This window comes from Haemaphysalis longicornis, unplaced genomic scaffold, assembly GCF_048455015.1.
Source record: "Haemaphysalis longicornis isolate Haplotype H1 unplaced genomic scaffold, Haemaphysalis longicornis Haplotype H1 scaffold_1, whole genome shotgun sequence".
Lineage (NCBI taxonomy): Eukaryota > Metazoa > Arthropoda > Arachnida > Ixodida > Ixodidae > Haemaphysalis > Haemaphysalis longicornis.
Genome location: NW_027526203.1, coordinates 352,434,183 through 352,456,779, shown reverse-complemented (window position 1 = coordinate 352,456,779; position 22,597 = coordinate 352,434,183). Strand labels below are relative to the sequence as shown.

General features: G+C 45.6%; 2 protein-coding genes across 3 annotated transcripts in view; one reads left to right on the top strand and one right to left on the bottom strand.

Annotated features, from left to right (window-relative positions):
• The window catches only part of LOC144154876 (uncharacterized), a 48,303-nt gene extending 31,966 nt beyond the window's left edge, over positions 1–16,337 (bottom strand). For both annotated transcript variants that reach the window (XM_077685957.1, XM_077685958.1), the window contains exons 1-3: positions 16,093–16,337; positions 15,014–15,122; positions 592–713 (exon numbers count right to left, since the gene is read on the bottom strand). In XM_077685957.1, coding sequence (XP_077542083.1) covers positions 592–713; positions 15,014–15,122; positions 16,093–16,197 — 336 coding nt within the window. In that variant the 5' untranslated portion in view covers positions 16,198–16,337. The remainder of the gene's footprint in view (positions 1–591; positions 714–15,013; positions 15,123–16,092) is intronic.
• A 315-nt stretch (positions 16,338–16,652) lies between these two features.
• Swip (strumpellin and WASH-interacting protein) lies at positions 16,653–20,652 on the top strand. The gene has a single exon (XM_077685956.1). The coding sequence runs from the start codon at positions 16,903–16,905 to the stop codon at positions 20,344–20,346; it is 3,444 nt and encodes a 1,147-aa protein (XP_077542082.1). The 5' UTR covers positions 16,653–16,902; the 3' UTR covers positions 20,347–20,652.
• Positions 20,653–22,597: the final 1,945 nt, after the last annotated feature.

Below are 22,597 nucleotides of genomic sequence, written 5' to 3'. Positions count from 1 at the left end.
TTCACCTCGGCCAAACGTACAGTACGTACCACCGAAGCGACTGGGACATAGCTAGTAGCCCTATCAAATGCGTTGTTAATAAGCTATAAAAGTTCCAAATAGCTCCGTCGCAGGTGACGCTGCACCTGCTGGCGAAACATGCAAACAGCTACAAAGGGGAAGTGGCAATGCCGGCAGCCAAGTGCGTTTTCCTTCGGCCAGCGACGAGAACCGGTCGAGCTCCGATGGGCGCTTTTCTCCTAGGGCTACTGTGAGGGGGAAACGTTGCGCACAGGTACCCTCCGGCAGGCCGGCCGCCGACTGGGCCAGCTGCAACGTCACTTGTAATGGCCGCGCTCTTCTCAGTTTGTTTCAAAATCGCCGATTTTTCACAGCCATAGATACGCGTATGAGCCATAATATTTTGTATTCTGGAGTCCTTTTAGGCAGACTATACGAAAATAAGGTTTTCAAGAGGTTGAAATTTTGAGTGCAGTTGGCCTTTAAGCATCCCCCCTCCCCTTCCAAAACCCAACTCGAATGCGAATGTCTGTCGACATTTCCAAAGAAGTGGCATAGAAGAAAAGCACAAGGGCCAACATCAGTGCTTACCTTCCGCTTTATGAATTCGAGTAGGCATTCTTGACCCCGAATGAAGAAATTGTGAAAAAACTCAATCTCCTCTCGATCTGACCTCAGGCCTTGGTCGATGTTGGTCACCTTACGAAAGCCATCTGTAAAAATCAGTACAGGCAAACACAACAGGGTACGCTCTTAATCCCTCTCCAATGGACCCACAATGCAGGATTTAAAAATAGTTCGGGAACACTTGGGATCAATTTTGCAAATGTAATATCCAGCAACAGCATTATGCCTCAAGCAACTCAAACCCTAAAACTAGACAAAGACAGACTGCATGCACTGTGGCTCAAGTGCTAGTCCATGAAATTCAGTAGGGGCTTTCCTGCCTCTCGCTTTTTCTCTTTTCTTGGATCTGTCGCTGAGTAAAACCCACTTCTGACCATTCATTCAGACAATAACTAGCATTTGGAGTGCTTTATGTTTATTTTTTTTTTAATTAGGCATATCTTTTTCTGTTATCTGGAAATGCAATTTCTATTTCCACATCTAAGATGACCAGCTTTTTTTTTTCCAGTTTTGCTGCACCTTTTTTCCATGCAAAATCTTGATGCAGTACATTTCTCCTCCTTTTCTGACACATTTGCAGCTGACGCCAGCCAAAAACAAAACAAATGGTCATTTTTAAATTCCCTACGCTTCTCAAATAGAAATCAATGAAAAAAAAAAAAATACCAACACCGCGAAGTACTAAACATGTAAAAACTATGTTAAAAAATAGTGCTGTTATGGACATGCTGTTAGAAGGAATGTGGAACCCTTGTCCAAAGGTACAGGGTTTAGGTATGTATCTTAAGGGCCCCCCACAAATGACTCCAGCATCGACACGAAAGGCACAAAAAGCTACGTCTGTTTTTTGCCATGCAGAGACATATGCAAAAAAAAAAAAAAAAAAAAAAAAAGGACCAAGGTGGGTGCACCAATAAAATATGCTGTTCAATTTCAAAATACAAGCAAATGGAGCACTGCCCTTCTCCTGAAGATCCCAGGCCGCATTCACATGGCTGCGACAGACGCGCATCGCAGCGAGCTAATGCAGCAGTGAGATGAGGTGCCCGAGTCTGCTGAAGCTGCAACGTATCTGTGACTTGTAAGCTCAGCGTGTTGTTTACATGACGTTGATGCGGCAGAAACAGTGCCTGTAGAGTTTCTGTCACAGCCATGCACGCATGGTCAGAGAGCCGCTGCTCACTTTCCCACTGGCCCCGATAATGGAATACTGGGCAACCAGTGAGAATGCTCACAGCAGTGCATCCTAGTGTGCCATGTGAAAAGAATAAGCAGAGAGCACACACAAGCTCTCAAACAAGAGCTGCAGTTTCTGCCTGCTATTACATTTCTGTTCATTCCTTTTCTTTTTCGTGCCTGTGTCAAAACTGTTATTCATACTTAAAATAAAAGCAAAAATACACCATTATTCAGGCTCATTTAGTTAGTACAATGGCATATACAAAAAATGGCTCTGCACTGGGTGTTCATGCTGGAGGCTTCGGATTTGACTTAGCCAGTGACGCGCTTGCTTGTGTGAAATTGAATAGCGTTTTCTACGTACTGATCTTGACCCTTTTTGTGTCTATCTTTACATGACACCAAGAATAGATGCAGTGCCCAAAAAGCAACTGAAAAAAGTGCAATATCACGGGGGACCTGCGAGTGATAGGATGCGAAATGTGACAATGCAAGTGTAATAAACTTTTGGATTGATTGATTGATTGATTGTGGGGTTTAACAGGCGATGAGGCGCGCCGTAGTGGAGGGCTCCGGATTAATTTTTACCACTTGGGTATCTTTAACAAGCGCTGAAATCTCAAACACACGGGCATTTTTGCTTTTCGCCCAGGGTTCGTACAGAATATTTGACTGAAAATTCAAGGACTTTTCAAGGATTTCAAGGATGAAAATGAGCAAAATTCAAGGAGTGTTAGCAAAATTTTATTTGCTTACAAGACTTATGAAAGCAGCGCAGTTTTCGCATGGATTTCTTTTTGGGTGCAGACCATGGCACGCGACGTACCCGCATTTTTTTTCCGAACAAGTGAAGCTTCTCGGGATATCGCTATCCGGAAACATCTTTCGGAACAGTTCGGAAACTGATCCACAAGAGCTGTATGAGTAGTGCGAAGACACAACTTTCATCGTCCACAAAATTTCGGCTTCAATCACGGAATCATGCCTTCTGCAGTCTTCGTCAAGGGTCTCAGCTCGAGAGGATGTTTCCGTGTTTTCCCGCTGAGAAGTCGTTTCTGTGACGTTTGCCGCTTGCAAAAAACTCGTGATGGAAGAGCAGCCCTCACCAGCCGCAACTTTGGATCGGTGCTTGGCACTTTTCTGATGGCTCTTCAACGCCGACTCCCCCATTGTTGCAATGTCGACCGACCTCTGACATACTGCGCACTTCGCTCGATAAGGGTCGCTTGTCTCCGGCCTCACCCAGTGACGATATTCGCTGTTCTCCAGCCACGCAGACTGAAACTTGCACTTTCCGCCTGGCATCTTGTCAAAGTAAAGTTGCAGGCATTGCACACAGCACAAACACGAACTTTCGCTGAGAAATGACGCGCGAGACATATAACATATAACTTGCGTTGGATTGGATTTCTGGCTCGCATTTGTGGCTCGCATTCTGGCTCGCAGACATGGAGGAAAGAATGCTCGCAGACGACGCAGGCGCTGCCGGTTTCGAAACCGAAACTTGCTGCTATTGCTCTTCTGTCAAAGCTACTTGTTCTCGCGGTCATGCAGTAAACGCGTTTTTGAAATCAGTGCGACTTACGGAAAATACGTCGTTCACTTGCTTTATAGAAACAAAGTCCACTAAATTTTCAAGGATTACAAGGAGCTCATTTATATTTAAGGAGTTTCAAGGGCCCTTGAATTAATGTTATCAAATTCAAGGATATTCAAGGATTTCAAGGGTCTGTGCGAACCCTGTTTTCGCCTTCATCAGAAAAGCGGACGTGGCAGCCAAGAATCGAACCCACGTCCCTGTGCTCAGCAGCATAACACCTTACCCACTGAGCCATCGCGGTGGGTGAAACAGACTTTTTCAGACTTCGCGACTTAAAAAACAAAACAAAATGCAGCTGCAAGTACAGGAAATATGATGAGAAACATGGTAAAACTTTGAATTCATCAGCACAGTGACTACAATGAGAGCACAAACTGCTGCTTTTCCTGTGAAGAGGACGTGAGAAACACGAGTGTAGTTCAGCCGTTTGCTTAGCAATGTGCTAAGGGGCTGTCTTTTTTTAACTGTTTTGCTGCTATGAACTCCGCCACCAACTTTTCTGCTTATTGTAAAAGATGCTACAGCGTGACATAAAACACGGACACAGAAAGACGACGGGACGAGTGGTGAGAGGGGAGCCCCGCTCACCACTCACAAGTGCGAGTGCCACTAGCTTTGAGCCCCACTCACCACTCGCGAATGCACTCGTGCTACTCGCGCCATTTGCGAGGTGAATGCCACTATTGTGCTTGTACTCGCTGAAGGCAATTCATCACAGGAGTCGCTTGCTGTGATGGTTGTTAATGTCGGGATTGCTTTTGCTTCGCAAATATGTAGTCACTGAGCTCCTGGTATGGGGCAACCTACAATTATTTCTCTGGTAGCGTGCTGATTTACAAATATGATTTGGTAGCCTTCTAACGCCGTAATGCACTAATACTGTTAGGTTTCATGACTCATGATGGGTCTGCTGTACACACTCGCGTGCGAGATGAGATTACGAGCGAGTGCGAATGAGTGACGGTCAATGGTGAGCGGGAGTGAGTGCGACTGGTGACGACGAGCAGTGAGTGTGAGTGCAAGCGAGTGCGAGTGGTCACGGCGAGTGGTGAGCGTGAGCGCGAGTGGTCACGGCGAGTGGTGAGGGCGACGGGCGAGCGCGAGTGTGAGTGAGTGCGAGAGAAAAACCATTTTTCTATGTGAGTGAGTGGCGACCTGTTTTGCCGAGGTATGATCCTGAGTAATAGGGTCCTGTATTTAGCTTAGTTTATATTGGCTACTTTCACGTTATTCCTACACAAAGCTCCCTGAACAAGGGGCTCTAGCCCCTTATCAGATTTTGTGAACAAGGAGGGGGTCCGCTGGCCAGCAGGAGACCGGCTTCCAAGAGAGGGTGTGGGCCATGTGCAGGGGCTCTGAGCCCTAACAATGCACACCACGAGAAATGGGGACCCACAGGGACCCCACAGACACTCAATGCACACACTGCCCTACTGGGAGCAGGGCCGAAATATTGGAGTAAATTTGGCACTTCAGAAAAATACCACAAGGCAGAACAACGAGGTGCAGGACAGTGAATACAGCAGAACCTAATCTTGACAGGTTCCTAAACTTCAGCACAAAATTGCTCTAACCACTGCCAAAAGATACTGCTTGCAGGCACAATAGCCCACTTTCAGAGATGTGCACCTGCCAAATGTGCAAAGAGCAGAGGAAGCCATCCAGCTGCAGGCAACGACAGCATGGCTGCGTTCAGGACGCCTTCCCGCAGAGCCTGCTGCGTACACACTGGCATCACTAGTCCCACTTGAATTTCCAGCTCTGAACTGCACACCACGTGCTCTGCTAGCCCCTCGCACATCAAAAGTGGCAGGCCAGCTGCCAGTCGTCCTGCCAGCTGCGCCTATGGCACTGCTAGCCCGCACACCTAATTGTGTCTCCAGGGCAGAGCAGTTTATGCAGACACTGCCACACAAGACGAGCCCCACACTGAATGAAGCCAATATCTCGCCTTATACTGCACAAAACCAGCACTGACGTAGAAAAAACAATTTGCTGCAAAAAATGCTGCACGTGTAAAAACTTGAGACCTTAGGCTATACACCACTGCAACACTGCACCTTCCTGAAATACAGACCAAGAATAATGCAAAAGATGTTTGTTTGGCAGCATGGTAAAATTGTGCACTAAGGCCAGGAAAAAAAAGAAAAAAAAAAGGAACAAGCTAGAAAATTGACAAACGAATTACAGAAAAAAAAATCTATGCCAAATATACAGCACCCTCACTATACATTTCTGGGTGATATACACTGGCCAATCTTGCCTTACTATGCATCAGCTATGATTGTATGCTTAGAAGCCATTTTTGTAACCTTTTTATTTTACTGCTTTTATCATTACTGCATGTAACCGCTCCTCTCTCCAATTCCTTACGGCCCTGAGGGGGGTAAAGAAATATAAGTAAAGAAATCACCAACCAGAAAAAAAAATGTACATTTGCAGAAAAAAAAAAAGCAGTTTTACCTAACTTCATTCAAAGATGGGGCCAAAACCTGTCTCCCCTCTGCTGTGCAGGTGCTACAAAAATCAATACGCTACGGGACATCTTTGTTTTTACTTGTGCGAGGCGCAATTCTGAATGACTACCCAAACAAGAGTTTATCGCAAAGTGCGAATTTTAGTTGAAAACAATTTGGAACCTGAACAGCTAACACGGGGAAACACCCTAGCCTACGAGGACGTGTTCTACAAAGTGGAATTTCATATATCAAACCACATGAAAAATGGGGCTGTATCCATAATTCAACTGCATCAAGAGTGCAACTGATATGGTCACGAGCTGAACACACAGCTTCAGGCTTCAGCAGAGTAGTACAGAGGTCAATACAGTCACCAATTGTAGTGCAAAAGCCAGCCTTGGGATAAACAAGCTATAACAGCAGCAGCACGAAAAAGCCTACAAGAACATTGCCGCAAAAACAAAACATGCCATTTGAAGCTTAAAAACTTCATGTTGGGCTATTGAGTGCATAACACCTGGGGTAACCAGGCAGCCTGATTTTGGCAGGTCAGTTATGATTCAGAGGCTCTGCTATGCTATTTTACTTTATTCTCTTTCAAGCATAATGTCCCCATTTGAAGTGAACTTCTCATATTTTTAAGGTGCATGATAAGTACGGTTGAAATACAAAAGAAAGTTTCAGCTGTTACTGATGTAATTTCATAAATATTGTATAATTATTGAAAAAAATTTACTACTAAATGATTTCACCAGGTAGCTTTGCCAAGTCTGGTCATTTTTAGTTACTAGCATAACAAAATATTTTTTTCTTTCTCCCAAAGCCAGTGGTGGCACAGCCAGTTTAGGATTTGCAGAAATTTTTTGAGCATGAAAAACCCAGTTTTAAAGCAGGAAAACATAATTTAAGATCAACATTGAAGCTGTGCAGAAGGAAATTTGTCCCAACTTGATGCAGTGCTCTATCAGCTACTGCCACTTTATGAATAACTTCCCCCATACTGAAGATTCAAGTCTCCAGCTAGTAGGTTTATTCCCTGAGGTTGAAGCTCTCAGGCAAGGTGCTTTCACAATACACAGGGCAATTAATTTAACCCTACCCCTATGTTTTAAAAGAAAGCAATGGCAGTAACACAAATGCCACTTCTGCAGTATGTTTGTGGGCCAAGCAGAAATTACTTTCAATAATTCATGCAAGTTCTATGCAAATATTTACAAAAAGAAAACACTGAAATAACCCTTTAATTACTGATTAAGGGCACATGTTCATTTTAAGAAAGTGTAGGCAAATGATTACCTTGTTTCCCACATCATATTAGTGTTCTACTTCATATTACACAACTGTTAGTAGGTGCATACAATGATGTGGAATGCTAACGTATTGGTGGGCCAAAAATTGACATAACGTTACCCAAAGGCCATATTATAAATTTTTGTTTTGATGTAAGGTAGTTTTGGTTATCATTTTTCTATGTTTTCCAAAAATAAATGTGTGCCCTAAAATGACTAATTAAATTGACTTCAAAATCTTGGTAATCAACCAGGAGGAAGCCATGTACTCTATGGAAAATACCCTACAACATACCAGCAAACCCGGCACCTGGGCTACCGTTAATAAAATCTCAGTGGCAACTGGGCATCATAGAATGGCAAGTAGGGAACACAGATTCACATTTTGCTACCCGGTTTAACCTTCTCAAAAATTCAGCTCTAGAACAGACCGGACGCTCCCTCAGAAAGCACTTGGAAGAGAATGAATGGTCATTTGTAGGAGCTGCAGACCTGCTTTTGGTGGCACGCAAGTTATTCTTGGGCCATAACCAATACACAAGAAAACTACCTGGGACCTACCATATTTGTGCAAGTTGCTCTGCGCTGTGTATGCCAGCCTTATGACCCCTCACCTGGTGATGGGGCCTCTAGGTAACTACACGTGATGCTTGTCAACCCTTTTGTTCTTGATTGCTTTGACTAGTAAAACCCCTTTTGCTTCATATGTGTATTTGTTCGTACGTGTATGTCTGACACATTTTCAACTAATCGATTAGCTACTTGCCACTGTTCTGCAGCAGACAGTGCCTGGAAGCAAGCTCCAGCAGCCCCGAACAAGACTCGTAAGGAACACAGCCTCTGTGGCTAGTAGTTGAACCCACCACCTCGCTGTGTGTAGCAGCACAACGGTTTAACAGAGTGCCGTGCTTTCTGGACTCTCAGCACACGCCATCACAGCAGGTTCTACCAGCGAGACCAAGTTGTGGTGGTGAAGTAATTGCATGACAATGGACAGAGTTTTGCGCATACAGAACATTCTGTGACAGAATGTCTTCCTGACTATGCGAGAGGAAACAATGTGCTGAATTTCACACCACACACAACCAGTTGCATTACTATGAAGTTTGCCCATTTATACTTCAAAATGTACAGGCATGCACAGAAATACGACGGCACAAATTTTCAGCCATCTGTTGCCCTTTACTTGTGTCATGATCCGCAGCCAACATGCACCCTAAAAACTGGAGGTGAAACAGTTTGTAAGGCACACACAGGCCCGTTACAATAGAGGATGTCAACATTGGTAGTAGATCATCAGTTGATCACCAGGCAGAAAGAAGCCTGCGCTGCGATCTGCCACAGACTCCACACTTTAATGTGACGAGACAAAAGCATTGAAGATAAGAGACTAGATCCAATACAACAGAGATCTAACTCATGTCACAAGCCATACAAGCAAAATTTCACCTCAGGAATGAAAGAGGGGTAAGGTAGCAAATGCATTGCGCACGAATTTTTTCAGATGTGCTCACACTATGAATACCATGGCATCTTGGTGAAATCAAATTATGGCAACTCATCTGGTCAGGACCAACCATGCTTGGATGGCAATGGATGCCAACCACAAAATAAAGCATTACTAAAAACCCAAGTAAAAGAAACAAACAAAAAAAAAACATTTTGGCTTCTTTATGGATGCTCTATTCAAAATAGTACGACAAAGACATAACTGTGCTTATGTACAACGAAGAACTTGACACAAGCACTGTGCATACGTTGAGGGCTTCCTTTCATCAGAGCAGGCACTGTGCGCTTTCGACTCCCAGCACTTCCAGATAACAGCGCGACTTCAAATTCTTTTCTAGCCCTCCCAATTGTCATTGCAGTTTTTTGCTTCAATGTTGCCAGCCAGAGCACTTGAGGCCACTTCTTTTACTCTCTGCATCACATTTGTGTTGCTTCGGCCCATTTATTACCAGACTCACCGATGTGAACATAATCCCAGCTCCTGCATAGAATTTCATACACAACACCGGGAAAACCCTCCTTGGGCAATCTTTGTTTTCATGTAAAAGTGCACAAAAAAAGTGCCAGCATGTGTTGCATCTACATGGTAAGGGTGCAGGATGCAGGCCACAGCCTCGCTGATACCAGCAAATGTTTCAGTGAATTTTCATTGTATGCAGGGTTCGTACAGGATTCAAATACAAGAATTCAAGGATATTGGAGGACTTTCAAGGCCCTGTCAAGGTATTTTCAAGGGTGCAGAGAACATGTACCAAGCTGTTCTACTACTGTTCTGTTCACACGCAAAACATTTGCTTCTTTACGTTACAAAAAATGACCTTGAGAAAAATCTCTGTGGAACAACTCCACCTTTTGGAAGTGGTCAAATTTAGTGCCACCCGCTATAATAATCCGAGAGCTTTACAAAAACACGCCATTTTGAACTTTTCGAGCTCTGCAAATTCTCTTAATACACAGTCTCGGATAGCGAGGAACATAACACCTCCTGCCATTGTCATCCCCTAAATGTCTGTTCATCAACAAGGGGGTGGGGGAAGTGAGGTCCCTGACTTTTTCCGCCATCACACATGTAAAAATAAACCATTCCACCAAAGCTTTGGAGCTAGATGCACCGTGTTCTCACATTCACATTCAGAGTCTTGCTTATCTGTGCTCCTTTTTATGTCATTCTGGGGTGTCAGCACCGTTCATTTTCGAAACAGTGGGGCATATCTATGGTGGGGCACAAGAGATATGCAAAATGAATAGCAGGACGAGGCACTTCAGAAAGCATCTAACATGGGAAGGGGACCTACGTTAGTTTCCCCTTATCCGATGCGGGGATTTCATTCTGTACGAGCCCTTGCATAAAGCAGCCCGCCTGTACTCCCAAGGTGGCTTGAAATTGTAAAAGCATGTTTTTGATGGGGAGTGTGCAGGGCCACAATGATAAGCCATAAAAACCACGTCACCTGCCCAGGCCTCTTCTTTATTGCTCAAAGAATTCAAGAGTTTTCAAGGAGAAGGAAAAATTTCAAGGCTTTCAAGGCCCTTGAAAACTGAATTCTCAATTTCAAGGGTTTTCAAGGTTTTCAAGCACCTGTACGAACCCTGTGTATGGTCAGCATCCTGTCTCTTGGTAATGAAGCTAAGGTTATTACTGTATTAGCAACGAAGGGTTCTGTCGGCAAGAAGTGGTCCCTGCAGGACTGGATTAACAGCGCCCTCCCCTCTCCTCACCAGCCATCCGGTGCAAGGAGAGGAGGAGGAGATAAGGGAGTGGGATCGATTCCGAGGCAAGCGACGTAGTGCAGTGGCAGCCAATCAGCCATGCGCTCTGCGTTTGCTGCTGGCCCAGTTGCTCGGGCACATTTGCACACATCGTGCTGCCCCTTGTATGCGCTAATGTGTAGCGTAACGTGGAGTGTGAAGCGAGTGCAGGGCTAAGTGGGCGGCAAGAAAGCGTGGTACGGGAATGACAGAATGCAGACACTGCTCAACAACGAAAGGGACAACACGCAGCCAGTGCTTCAGCTAAGCGAGAAGGGGTAACTGAGACAGGAAGAACACGAAGCACGCTGGGCGCAGTGCAGAACGGCCCATGAACAGTGGGCGTGAGAAACTCAGTTATAGGTTTTGGAAGCCAAAACAAAGCAAGCACGCCGAGCTAGTCCTCAGGTTCACGAGGCAAAGGAATGCAGTGGTAACACTTTCCAAAGAACAGCGCAATAATTCTTTCATTAATTTTGTATATCAAAATACTGCAGGCTGCTCAAAATAAGGATGATCGGAGTAGTGCTGAGGTATAACAATCTAGTGTCTTGAAATTGGGGAACAAAACCTGGTGGAAGTTATCCTCCCTCAAATTAAGGACCGGGCATGCAATGCGGAGAAATGACAACCAGAGGGCCATCAGGGTGACAAAATGGCTACAGACAAACAGGGCTAGACGCAGAAGACAACTTGATGGAGGGAGGAGAGGTAAGAAAATTTAGGCAAAAAATTAGAATCAGACAATGTAGTGTAGGAGTGGTTAAAAGCTTATAAGAGAGGCCTTCACCCTGCAGAAAACATAAATAGGCTGATGATAAGTGCAGGCCAAAGTTCTTGCCCAAGTAGGAGGGACGAACGTACAAACATCTGACAACCTCCAGAACTAGGGCTGCCACCTATTACCAAAAAGAAAACTGGCAGCAGAGGGGGTGGCGTGGGCAAAACCTACGAAACGCAATTAAATCCCTCTTGGGTGGCAGGTTGGGGGAAGGGGGGGGGGGGGGGGGGGGGAGACTGCAACATTCACAACAATAGTCGTCAGCAAGGTGCTGAGAACATGCTACATGCAATTCCACGTAGTAACGGTACAGGCACACTGTTTTTTTTTTTTTTTCTGTGTCAAGTGAGGCACGACAAAAAAAAAAAAAAAAAAAAAAACGAAAATACATGCCCCGCAACATGGGTGAAAAACCAGTCTGGTGGTAACCCTATCCAGAATGCAGAAGCATCCAGAAAGCTGTAGGCTTGATATCTGGGAATGCTAGCTCTGGTATAAATCTTGCTTTTGTTTTTTTAACAGAGTCGTCCTGTATGAACAGCCCTTATAACTACAGTCAAAGCTCAATAATTCAAACTATGCAGTGGTCCTGTCAAAACGATGTGTATTTCAATGCAATAAAACTCCAAAAATTTTAACGGAGACGCATTTGCGATAGTTAATTCAAACAGGCCATGCTGATAATCATGCTCCTGAATGCACTGGGAATGACTGCATGTCAGTGCCATCCGCCACTACTTAAGCATCAACAATTACTTCTAATGATCAGCTAACAAATGTTCCACAGCTCATCACGTGCTCAGCTGTTGCCTACATGCCGCGCTATGAAGTACTGCACAAATGTTTTTCACTTATTGAGCTATTTTTATTTTGAACTATGCTCAGTTTGAATGAATTTCTGGTCCTGTTCTACTTCAAACAGACAGCTTCAGCTAACAAACGAGAAAACATCTTGGACGGCCAAATAAGCTCAAATTTTGTGATACGCAAAGTGACAATAGCTTAGGTGCTTGAAACATTCGGTTAGGATCTAACACCACAAAAACCTTTTGTACTGCATTATGCAACATTATTATCACAAGTTTCTGCTTCTATAGAGATTACAACTACTGCAAAACATTGTTGATTCCCAGTAATTTCACCTAGGGTTTTAAAACTGACAATAATACCTGGAATGTTTCACAGGCCAGAGACAAACCCCTCATGAACTACACAGTTTTAGAAGACAAAATAACAAGTGATGAAGGAAAGGACTACACACAACAGAGTATTGCGCACTGTCTGTGCCCTTCATCCCCAACAATTAGTCTTCAAAAATGGCACATCTATTTTTTCCTGCATGCACTACGAACTACCTATACTCTGGTTTGGCACACCTATTTTTTCCTGCATGCACTACGAACTACCTATACTCTGGTTCTGCTGGACACGAAGCAGCCTACATCTTGGTTTTACTTGAAAGAACTAGCCTTTGGTAAAGCTCAAGATAGACATTGCGTTCAGCTAAAAAGGACCACCAATATCAACAAACTTTGAAAATTCCTGCTGAACGTCAGTAGTGACATCAGTGGAGAAGTATCAAAAACAGTATGGGAGTGGATATTCGGCCGGCAGCCGGCCGACCCGCACAAGCGAAAGTTGGCCGGCTGCCGCCCATCTGGTCGTGCTCTCAGGGCAAATAATTATTCTGACCCAAAATGCCAGCACTCTTTGCTTGCGAAGGACAACTGCCGTGACAGCGCGACCGGGTGGGTTATTTCGGTTATTTGCACTGTCACAGCACGTTTAACCCCACAATGCCCAACGGATCATATTTGATAAGCCGAAATTGAAACTGCACCCTGGGCTGAAAACCGAAGCTGAAAGCTCAAGAATCGGTTGGTGGCGCTCTCAAAACATAAAAGAGGGTATTTGCTTCTTGAAGCTTTGCATTTCTGCCTCCAGACGTGTGCTACCAGAGATTCAAAGATGGCAGCTTCCAGCAGCCCACACGATGCAATTCAACCTGGATCTTTTTACTGTGCCAAAAATAAATATGGAATGTCATTCCTGAATTTTTATACAGATGTTCCTCGAATGTTTTTTGATCCCAACGCGTAATTTTCAGTGATGGGTAGCGCATCTGGGCTGCGTGACAGCGTGGAAATTTTCGCCGTATCATAATTGATACAGTGGGCTTTACTTGGACGTCGCTTGCTCTAGGGCGCAGGGCAAGGGAGCGTCGAGGCTGTCAAGTCTCGATGCTGTTTATTGCAGGAATCAGAAAGATTCCAGCCGCTGGCTGGGGCTAAAACATGGCGTCGGGTCAGCTGCACGCTCTGGTGCGCCGGGACTTCGTCCTCTCCCATTCGTGGACACGTGCACCCTAGCCCAGTACATAGCGTACCGATATGTAGCACTCCTCGACCCTGCTAGTTGGAGTCGATGTATCTTGCAGGACGACGTCTATTCCTCGATGGATTTTTGCGCCGTTGCAATGCTGGCTGAGGACATGCTGCTTCGCCGGGCGATAGCTGTTCTCCAGGAGTGCTCCCAGCGGTTGTGCTAGAGGCGTTGCAATTTCTTGGGTGAGATGCAATTCGCTGTTTGCTCTAGAGCACCGGACACGCTGTATCATGTCTGGTTGCTTTGCGACTACCACAGGCTCTGAACGGTGACCTTGATGTTCCTCCCAAGGCATACAGTTAAAGCCCACCGTATCAAATATGATACGATTTGTAATTCCTACATGCAATATGTATTTTCGCACTAATGATGTGTGAACATGTTTGTTTGTATCCAAAGTGCCCATAAATGAAATATCGGATTTTTTTTCAAACCGGTTCTGTGGGCGGGCTTTCCAGGGTTAAAGTGGACATAGGATATGACCTTCAGTTAAACCAAGCTGCCGGCAATTAATTATCATAGCGCAAAAGGCCGGCACCCTTCGCTTGACGGAGGATGGATGTGCCGTGTCCAAGTCAAAAACCCGGCAAATAATTAGGCAGCTCACCAGTGTGACCACAACCGGACGGCACGTTTTCAGTAAAGCACTGGCTAATCGAAGCTGCTGGCAAATAACAGCTCATAGCGCAAAAGGCCGGCACCCTTCGCTCGATGGCAGCTTGCTAAAGAAATGTGCCTGTCCACAGCACACTCTCATGCAGCATGCCGGCACCAATCATATGACCGCAGCAAGCCAATGAGGAGGGACTGCCAGCCATCTTCCGCCCACACGGGTCGGCTGCCAAATATCCACTCCCAAACTGGGATCAATGTGTCAACTGGATGCTAGCATAGAAGCGGCACAATAAAATGGTGCCAGAGGCACCACTACAATTGCACAATTATGCGTACAGCACCAGCTTTTGTGAGAGGCTGCCAATCATAAAAACTAGCCCTTGTGACGTCACAGGGAAAATACAAGAAAGTTCCATTTTGCTTATTAAGTTACTGAGAGCTTATTAAAAGCAAGTAGCCACTCACTAGGCAAATTAAGCGACAGCAGCCAGCAGTACACAATTTGCGTTCATTCGCACAGATAATGCGTCTGACAGATAATTGTTGTCTTCGTTTTATTTTCTTCTGAGATTTTGTGTCGGTAAAGGGCTGCGACCAATGCAGGATACACATTACATAAAACCGTACTGAAAACGAGACAAGTGAAGAGGTGACAACAGTAGCCTCTCCTTTTGTCCAGTTTTGTTTGTCTGTTCTTGACCTCAAGAAAACCAAATAGCCTTAACTAGCAGTAATAAGAGTTTCTGATGAACATATCTAATTTTAGCACAAAACAGCATGCGATAGAATAAAGCTATGCAGGCTCTTCACAGATACTTACACATGTTGAGTTGTCTGATGAAGCTTGCCATGTTGTTGTGCTTGAAGTAGAGGGGCAAAAGTTCCTTGGCAAACTGTGTCTGGTTGTGAATAATGAAGCTTTGGCCATTCTGCAGTAACAGAAGAGGACCCAAATTCAACCTTAGCAGAAGGCAGCACTCAAAAGTTCACTGCACGTTAGCAGTATACTGCGCGCGTGCTTACTGGTCCCTGTTGAATTCTGGCGAAGCAAGGCCGCATGTTGGACAACATTTGACATGGAACTTGCCCACAAACACCTCACACTAACAGCCTCGCATTACTAAATTGATTGCTACACCCTTTATTCCTTCACGAATAGGAAGGAAACGAATCTCACACGCGAAGTTCTCTTGCAAAGCCATGTAGGGATCATCGCCTGGCTACAGCGCTAACTTTATTCGCTCTGGCACGGTTGCACTTAATCGTAAGCCAAACGAACGAAATAGACATCGCGGCGAGTTTTGAAGCACCCGACATTACGCAGTCAGGTAAACTGCCCTATAAGGCAGCTGACAAAATCACACGCAAAATGTCATGCCACAGTGGCTGGAGATGAGGGGCACTAATTTTTGCCTCTTTTCTGCCCTAAATGAAGCAGCACGAATAAATGAAGCGGCTGGCACCGGTCAGCTGTGCCGCACTAGATTCCTGCCGCCGCTGTCGAGGGTTTCTCCATCTACCTGTACGCCTGCATCCGGGAAGGCCGCTCTGGCAAAGCACCCGCAGAGAAAGTGACATGTGAAGCGGAACCTGATCCCTTTTGTAGTGCTGGCTTATGCAACGCGTGCCGATGTCAGAAAATTTACTAGGGAGGAAAAGGCGCTGTGAAATGAGCAGTATGCGCGCCGGCACAAAGGGAACCGGCACTCAAGAATTTTTGGTGCCCATCTTTACACTCATAACGTGGGCCGGGCCGCTTAAGGCGGTATTTTGACGGCATGATTACAGAACGCGATGTCATGCACCGAAGGACATGCAAAACTGGAGAAAACCTGGCTTTAGTACATGACGCAAACCGCCTTAGCCCTAATACATAAACAGCACTGAAGACCCACGCACCGAGCTCCAGCTGATCAAGTTGTTGCATTTCTCGTCCTCGACAAGCTTCCATAGTTTCACTAAAAACGCAGGGACGTTGTTCACTCCAACTTCCGTGGTATGCATCGTTAACACGTTACGCACTCTGCGATAACAATAATATTGTTCCGTGAAATGTGACCATCATCGGCACAAGACATAAGCGTTAAGTGTTCTCAGTGTTCTCGACATACTTGCTGCACTAATGGCGGCAATCTGTACACCACCTACCTAGGGCAAAACTACGCACTTGTTATATAAGCAAAGGTAATTTAAAACATGCACATGCAATTTGTTTTAGCAATTACTGTATCGACAATTCTTACTTCAGCAAGAGTTAATACATTTTTAGTAATAAATAAAGTAAACCGTTTTAAAGAACTAATAAAAACAGCTAACCGACAAGCTCAGTAAAAATTTTTGGTAATATTTGTTAAATATAAGCTACTTTAAACAATTCCCCGCTGTTCGAAACCAGAACTTAATTTGACATCATTATCAGCTACAGCAGCTACAATCAGGTGCGGCCAATCATGCGGCCAATCAGGCGAGTGCGGCCAGCAGCCCAGATCTCTCTGCAGGTTGTTGAGTGTTCGCGCCCATCGACGTTACCACAAATGATGAAAGCCACTAAGGAGGCGTCTCCGACGGCTCCGGGTACATGTCGCCGTGCTATGGCCTACTAACAGTGCTCAGAGTAAAATCAGTTGAACGTCAAGCTTACTTCAACTGCGAACTACCTAGCCAGCCAAGCTTCGCTCTTCCAGTGGGCGTCGCTCAGGACGTGCAACTATGGCTTCGGAAAGGTGGGACAAAGATATTGACGAGGGAGTTGTTCGTATCGTAGGACAGCTCCAGCTTCGCAAGTATGGCAAGTTTATGGAAGACCTCACTACCCAGTTCAAGAACATCGAGCAGTCGTTGGACCAGAGCATCACAGAGGCATGGGATGTGGACTCGGACTTGATTGCAATCCAGTGGGACCCCGTCGAGAACACCACCCTCCTGGAGCTAATTTCTACTGACAACAAGGTACTGAACAAAGTGATGACGGTCCTCGCAGCGCTGTGCTCCGAGATGAAGGAGCTTTGCCATGAAGCCAAGTCCCGGTTCCATGACGCGCTCCTCTTTTATGGGGAAGGCAGCCTGTCGAGCAACAGCGTGCCTGATGGCGAGTCTCAAGTCGCCGTCGGCAGAATGATCGGTCTAATGCAGGACCTCTCCTGCCATGTCAGCCGGTGCTACTTAGTAGCAAAAAACGTCATTCAGCAAATGTCTGCGCTCTTTGACAAGACCAAGGCATCCTGCGTAATCGACGTGACTGATGTACACTTCCAGACGGTCTTCGAGCACCTAGGCGAAATGCTGGCGTCACTTGTAATACTCGACGAAATAGTGCAAGTTCAAGGCGGCCTTCGTGAGCACTGGACACTGTACAGGCGGATGCTGAAGTCTGTTCACAACAACTGTGCAAAGTTCAATGTTGTCCCGGAAGACATCAAATCTCTGGACAAATTGATGGGTGAGCTGGAGTACAAGCTATTGCAAGGGCGCATATTCATGGGGTGCGTAGAACAAGGGTTTGATGACAACACCCTTTGCGTGGCGAAAAACGGTGTCTTTGCTGAGGAGTTTGCACTCAACATTCGCAACTGGTTCGGGCAAGTTGATGCAAAACTCGGGGAGACTAATGAGCTGGACAAGCGCAGGCAGCTCATTGGAATCTATGCACTCTATGTTCTTTACTACTACATCTACCGCACCATTGACAAAAAATTTTTCAAGGCCCTCTGGGATGTCTACAAGAAAGTTCCAGCTGTGCATGTTCTGGGCAACATTCTCTGGTTTCCAGACCAGTTTTTGCTCTTGCAGATGCCTCAGGTAATACGGTCTTTAGACAGAAAAGCCCAAGATGCTGTGAAGGCTCAGCGACTTAGTTACCTGCAGCAAAAGTCTGCTGCACTGGCAAGAGATGTTCAGGCACTTCATGTGCAGGTATCTTCCTGGCTTGTGCGGATGGAATCTGCTTTCCAAAGGGAAACGGAAAAACTTCTGGAAGACCTGAATCGCCGCAGTTCCCTCCTACTTCAGGGCATCTATCTTACTTGGTACATCTCACACCAGGCAAAAACGTTGATGAATTTGCATGTGGCGCTGAATAAACCGATGACAAAGTCATCAGTCTTGCTTCTATGCAGGATGATTGAGATGATGAAGGCCATTGAAGGCATGTTTCACCAGCAGACAGTGAAGATATGCGACTCTGTCACTCACATTGTGCAGCATCTCACCTATGTTGCATTATTTGCTGTAAGCAATGCAAAGAAAAGGCTGATCTCTGACAAAAAGTACAGTGAAAGGAGGCTTGATGTTCTGTCTGCTCTGGTGTTGGTTGAGAAATGTTTGAGTGGACCTGCCACAAAAGAAAGGCGCCTGATCATTCACCTCGCCATTGCCGTTGGGGTGCAGATGAAATCTTTCAAGGATGAGGAGATCAACTCCTTTTATTCTGTCATGCGAAAACTTGACCTGATTGGCGAGTTGCATGAAAAGCTGCAAGAGGGGTCTGATGGAAGCTTCTTGTACTGGCACAGAGTAGTGTTCCCCATTTTTTTGGATGATGTTTACGAGAGTGCAGTGGATGGCCATCGTATTCACTACCTTGTCGCAGCCCTCAAGGATAGCGCCCGGCCTATTAGGACCACCAGGCATGAATCTGATCCCCAGGCCATCCTTGACAACTTTCGGCAAGAACTATTTGGGCAGTTCAAGGAACACATCTTGGACAAGCTCTGCAAGGATGTAGAAACAGACTTGCGTCTTCAGACGCACTGCCACCTTCAACTCGATGACCGAAACCCATTTCGTGTGGGATTAAAGGACTACTCTCAGATCCTGCACATTCGTCCCATAAAGCTGTTTGGCGAGGTCATCAATGTGAAGGCATATGTGGAGCACTACCTTGACAAAACCTTCTACAACCTGACCACAGTGGCATTGCATGACTGGAAGACGTACGGTGAGATGCGAAGCATGGCGAGACAGAAGTATAAGCTGACCACTGTTGAAGACCACCTTCCGAGCCAAACTTTGGAGCAAGGCCTAGATGTGCTTGAGATCATGCGAAACATCCACATTTTTGTGTCTCGCTACTACTACAACCTGAACAACCAGATTTTTGTTGAACGTACTAGCAACAACAAACATCTGAACACAATCAACATCCGCCACATTGCCAACTCCATTCGCACGCATGGCATAGGCATCATGAACACCACAGTGAACTTCACCTACCAGTTTCTGAGAAAGAAGTTTTACATCTTCTCTCAGTTTCTGTACGATGAGCACATCAAGTCCCGGCTCATCAAGGACCTCAGGCACTTCCGTGAGCTGCGCAGCCAGAGTGACCCAAAGTACCCATTTGACAGGGCGGAGAAGTTCAACCGTGGCATCCGAAAGCTGGGCCTCACAGCGGACGGGGAGAGCTTTCTCGATCAATTTCGCACCCTGGTGAGCCAGGTGGGCAACGCAATGGGCTATGTGCGCATGATCCGCTCTGGCGGGCTTCACTGCTGCAGCAACGCCATCCAGTTTGTGCCAGACCTCGAGTATGTGGCCAACTTCGAGGGCCTGTCCCAGGACGCCCAGCTGGGGCAAGACTGCATCGAAGCAGCCCGCAGGTTGGATGCCGTGGTCACCAGCCTGGCGAAGAATTTCTCGGAAGGCAGCGAGTACTTCCGTCTGCTGGTGGACGTCTTCGCGCCTACGTTCCGGGATCCGAGCAACATGCACCTGAGGAACTTCTTTGTCATCCTCCCGCCACTGACCCTCAACTATGTGGAGCATGCTGTGGCCTGCAAGGAGCGCATGAGTCGCAAGAACAAGGTTGGCGCCGCGTTCACAGATGATGGCTTTGCCATGGGCGTGGCATACATACTGAAGCTGTTGGACCAGTACCAAGACTTTGACTCGCTGCACTGGTTTCAGTCGGTGTCCGATAAGTTCAACAAGGACACCGCACAAGTCAGAGAAGAGAAGAAGGAAGCAGCTGGCAAAGAGGATGAGAAGTTGCAGCAAGCCATGTCACTTACGGGCAAGCGCCTGGACACCTACCGGCACGAGTTCGACCTTCTAAACTACTCCCTGAGCAGCGCACGCATTTTTTTCCGTGCAGACTTGACTGCAGAAGAGGAGAAGCAGGAAAAGGCAGATGATAGAGCAATGGCTTGTGATTAGCTTGGTGAAACCTGCACAGGCTGTGCTTGGGACACTGTACCTTCTGCCCTTCTGCTTTGCCAACTGGCCTTAGCAGTTCCAACCAAACTCCAGAACTGCTGTGTGAGCTTTCTTTTTTTTTATATATATATATATATATATGTATGTAACTGTTTGAACTGAACATACACTTTTTTGGTTGTGGTTTTGACGCACAAGAAACATCAGTGTAAATAGGCTGTAAAAGATCCTGTCAAAAGTTGGTTGTATTCAAATCGCAATATAAGAGACCAATGAATAAAGGGTGTGTTTTGAAATGGATCATCAGTCACGTAATTTGCACTTTATGATGCTACTTGACCGCACTATATGCTATCAAAGATTTGACTGAAACAGATCATTTATTTGTGCTAATATGTCACCAACATTGTGTGATTTTTCAAGGGGGAACTGAACAAAGTTCAATTTTAGGTTGACCAGATGTCCCACTTATAGTCCTTTTGTGGTGTTGGTCGGGGGGTCCCGTGTATTTGCCTGAGTGGCCTTTCGCCCACTTTTGCTGCACTGCACTACTTCAACTGCAGTACACATGAAATAGAACTCGCAGTAGATCAACAATGCCTCATAATTGTGCTACCTGATGTACACCAACTCTCCACATGCACTATTAGACAATGTGGTTGGTAAACTAACTCGGTGTCTAATGAGCCAAAATTAAAGGCAAAGCCCACTTGTCACTCTGCTTCCCTAAGTTGCTTGGGGCATAGCTGATTATGGTGGGAGCACCTCATCAAAATTACAAGATGCAAGTTTCAATTCATTACGCAGGACTCCTAGAGGCTGGGGACACGAATCGGTATGGAGGGGGAAAAGGAACAGAAAGAACGGTCGCACTTGGAGCGCTTGCAACTTGCGAGGAGTACTTTGGACGTATCAGAAAAAAGATGACAGTTTGGCTGTGCCAATCATGGAATATCGTGTGAACACAGCACAAATTTCTGCTTATAAAGCATTGCATGATACCCTACTGCAGGTATGTGCTACCCTATGGGTACAGTGAATAGGGCGCTAAACGGATGAAGACTAAGGTAGACACCAATGACATATGCAAGCGCCTTCATGCTGTCTATCTTCGTCTGTTTAGCACCCTAATCTCTTTACTACTGAAATGAACCGACTAGCCCAGAAAGTTCTGTTAACCCCTATGGATATGCATATCACTTTGCTACAATGACACCAGTCAGGTATGTGCCGGTGCTTAGGCCTAACTAGTGGAAAACGAAAAATGCCCAGCAACAGGGAGGAAGGAACACAAACAAGAGCTTGTTTGTGTTCCTTCCATCCTGTTACCGTGCATTTTTCCCTTTCCAGTATGTACCAACTAGCCAACTTTTGGATTTGCATTGCGCGTAACATTTTGTTCCGAGGTCCTAAGACGGAACTGGTACCCACAGTTTAAGGGGGGACGTGGGGATCGGAGTGAACTTTTTTGTTTTTTGGCGTAGAGTGATGAAATTCGGCAAGCACATTGGAAAGCACTCCAAATGGTGAAATTTAAAATTTTATGATGATACCTTCAGTAGTTCTTGTGTTACAGAGGTTTACATGTTGCCCGCTCGTGGAAAGCCTAGCAAGGTATTGACACATGCTAGGAAGTTCTGAATACTTCTCAATTATAGTCAAAAGAACACTACAGGGCAAGACAGTCTTCAAATTTTTTTTACACCCTTCATTTTTTTTACAGAAAAGAATAATTTCACTTGTAACCTATAGGACATAATTGACCTAGCCATAAATTCCACATTAAAAAATAACGAGGCCCTAAAATGAAAATCCAAGACTGTCTCGCCCTGCAGAACTCTTCAAGGATCGAAATAAAACAGACAGGGTCAAAATCTGCCCAGTGATTGCCACGCTATCCTTTCCACGAGCAACGAAGAACTCGTAAAATGCACTTTTGAGAAAACGGCTCTTAAAGTTTACGATGATGTCACAATTTTCAAACTGCACCAGCAGCATAGTCCTTGCTGTCGTTGCTTGGGGACAACCTCGCATACCTTTGCCCTTTGATTTGGTGCATCTGGGATGCCTTCCTGGCTCATTGGAGGTTTCTATGTGTAGGCCTTTAGATGGCAGAAGCACCAGTTTTACGCAGAGTGTACCAAAAAGTTTACTATGGGCTACTAGGGTACCTATATTTTACTTCATGTATGCCTAATGCATAGCTGTCTCCAAAATGAAGAGTAAGGCATGGTTTTTTTTTATTAATGTG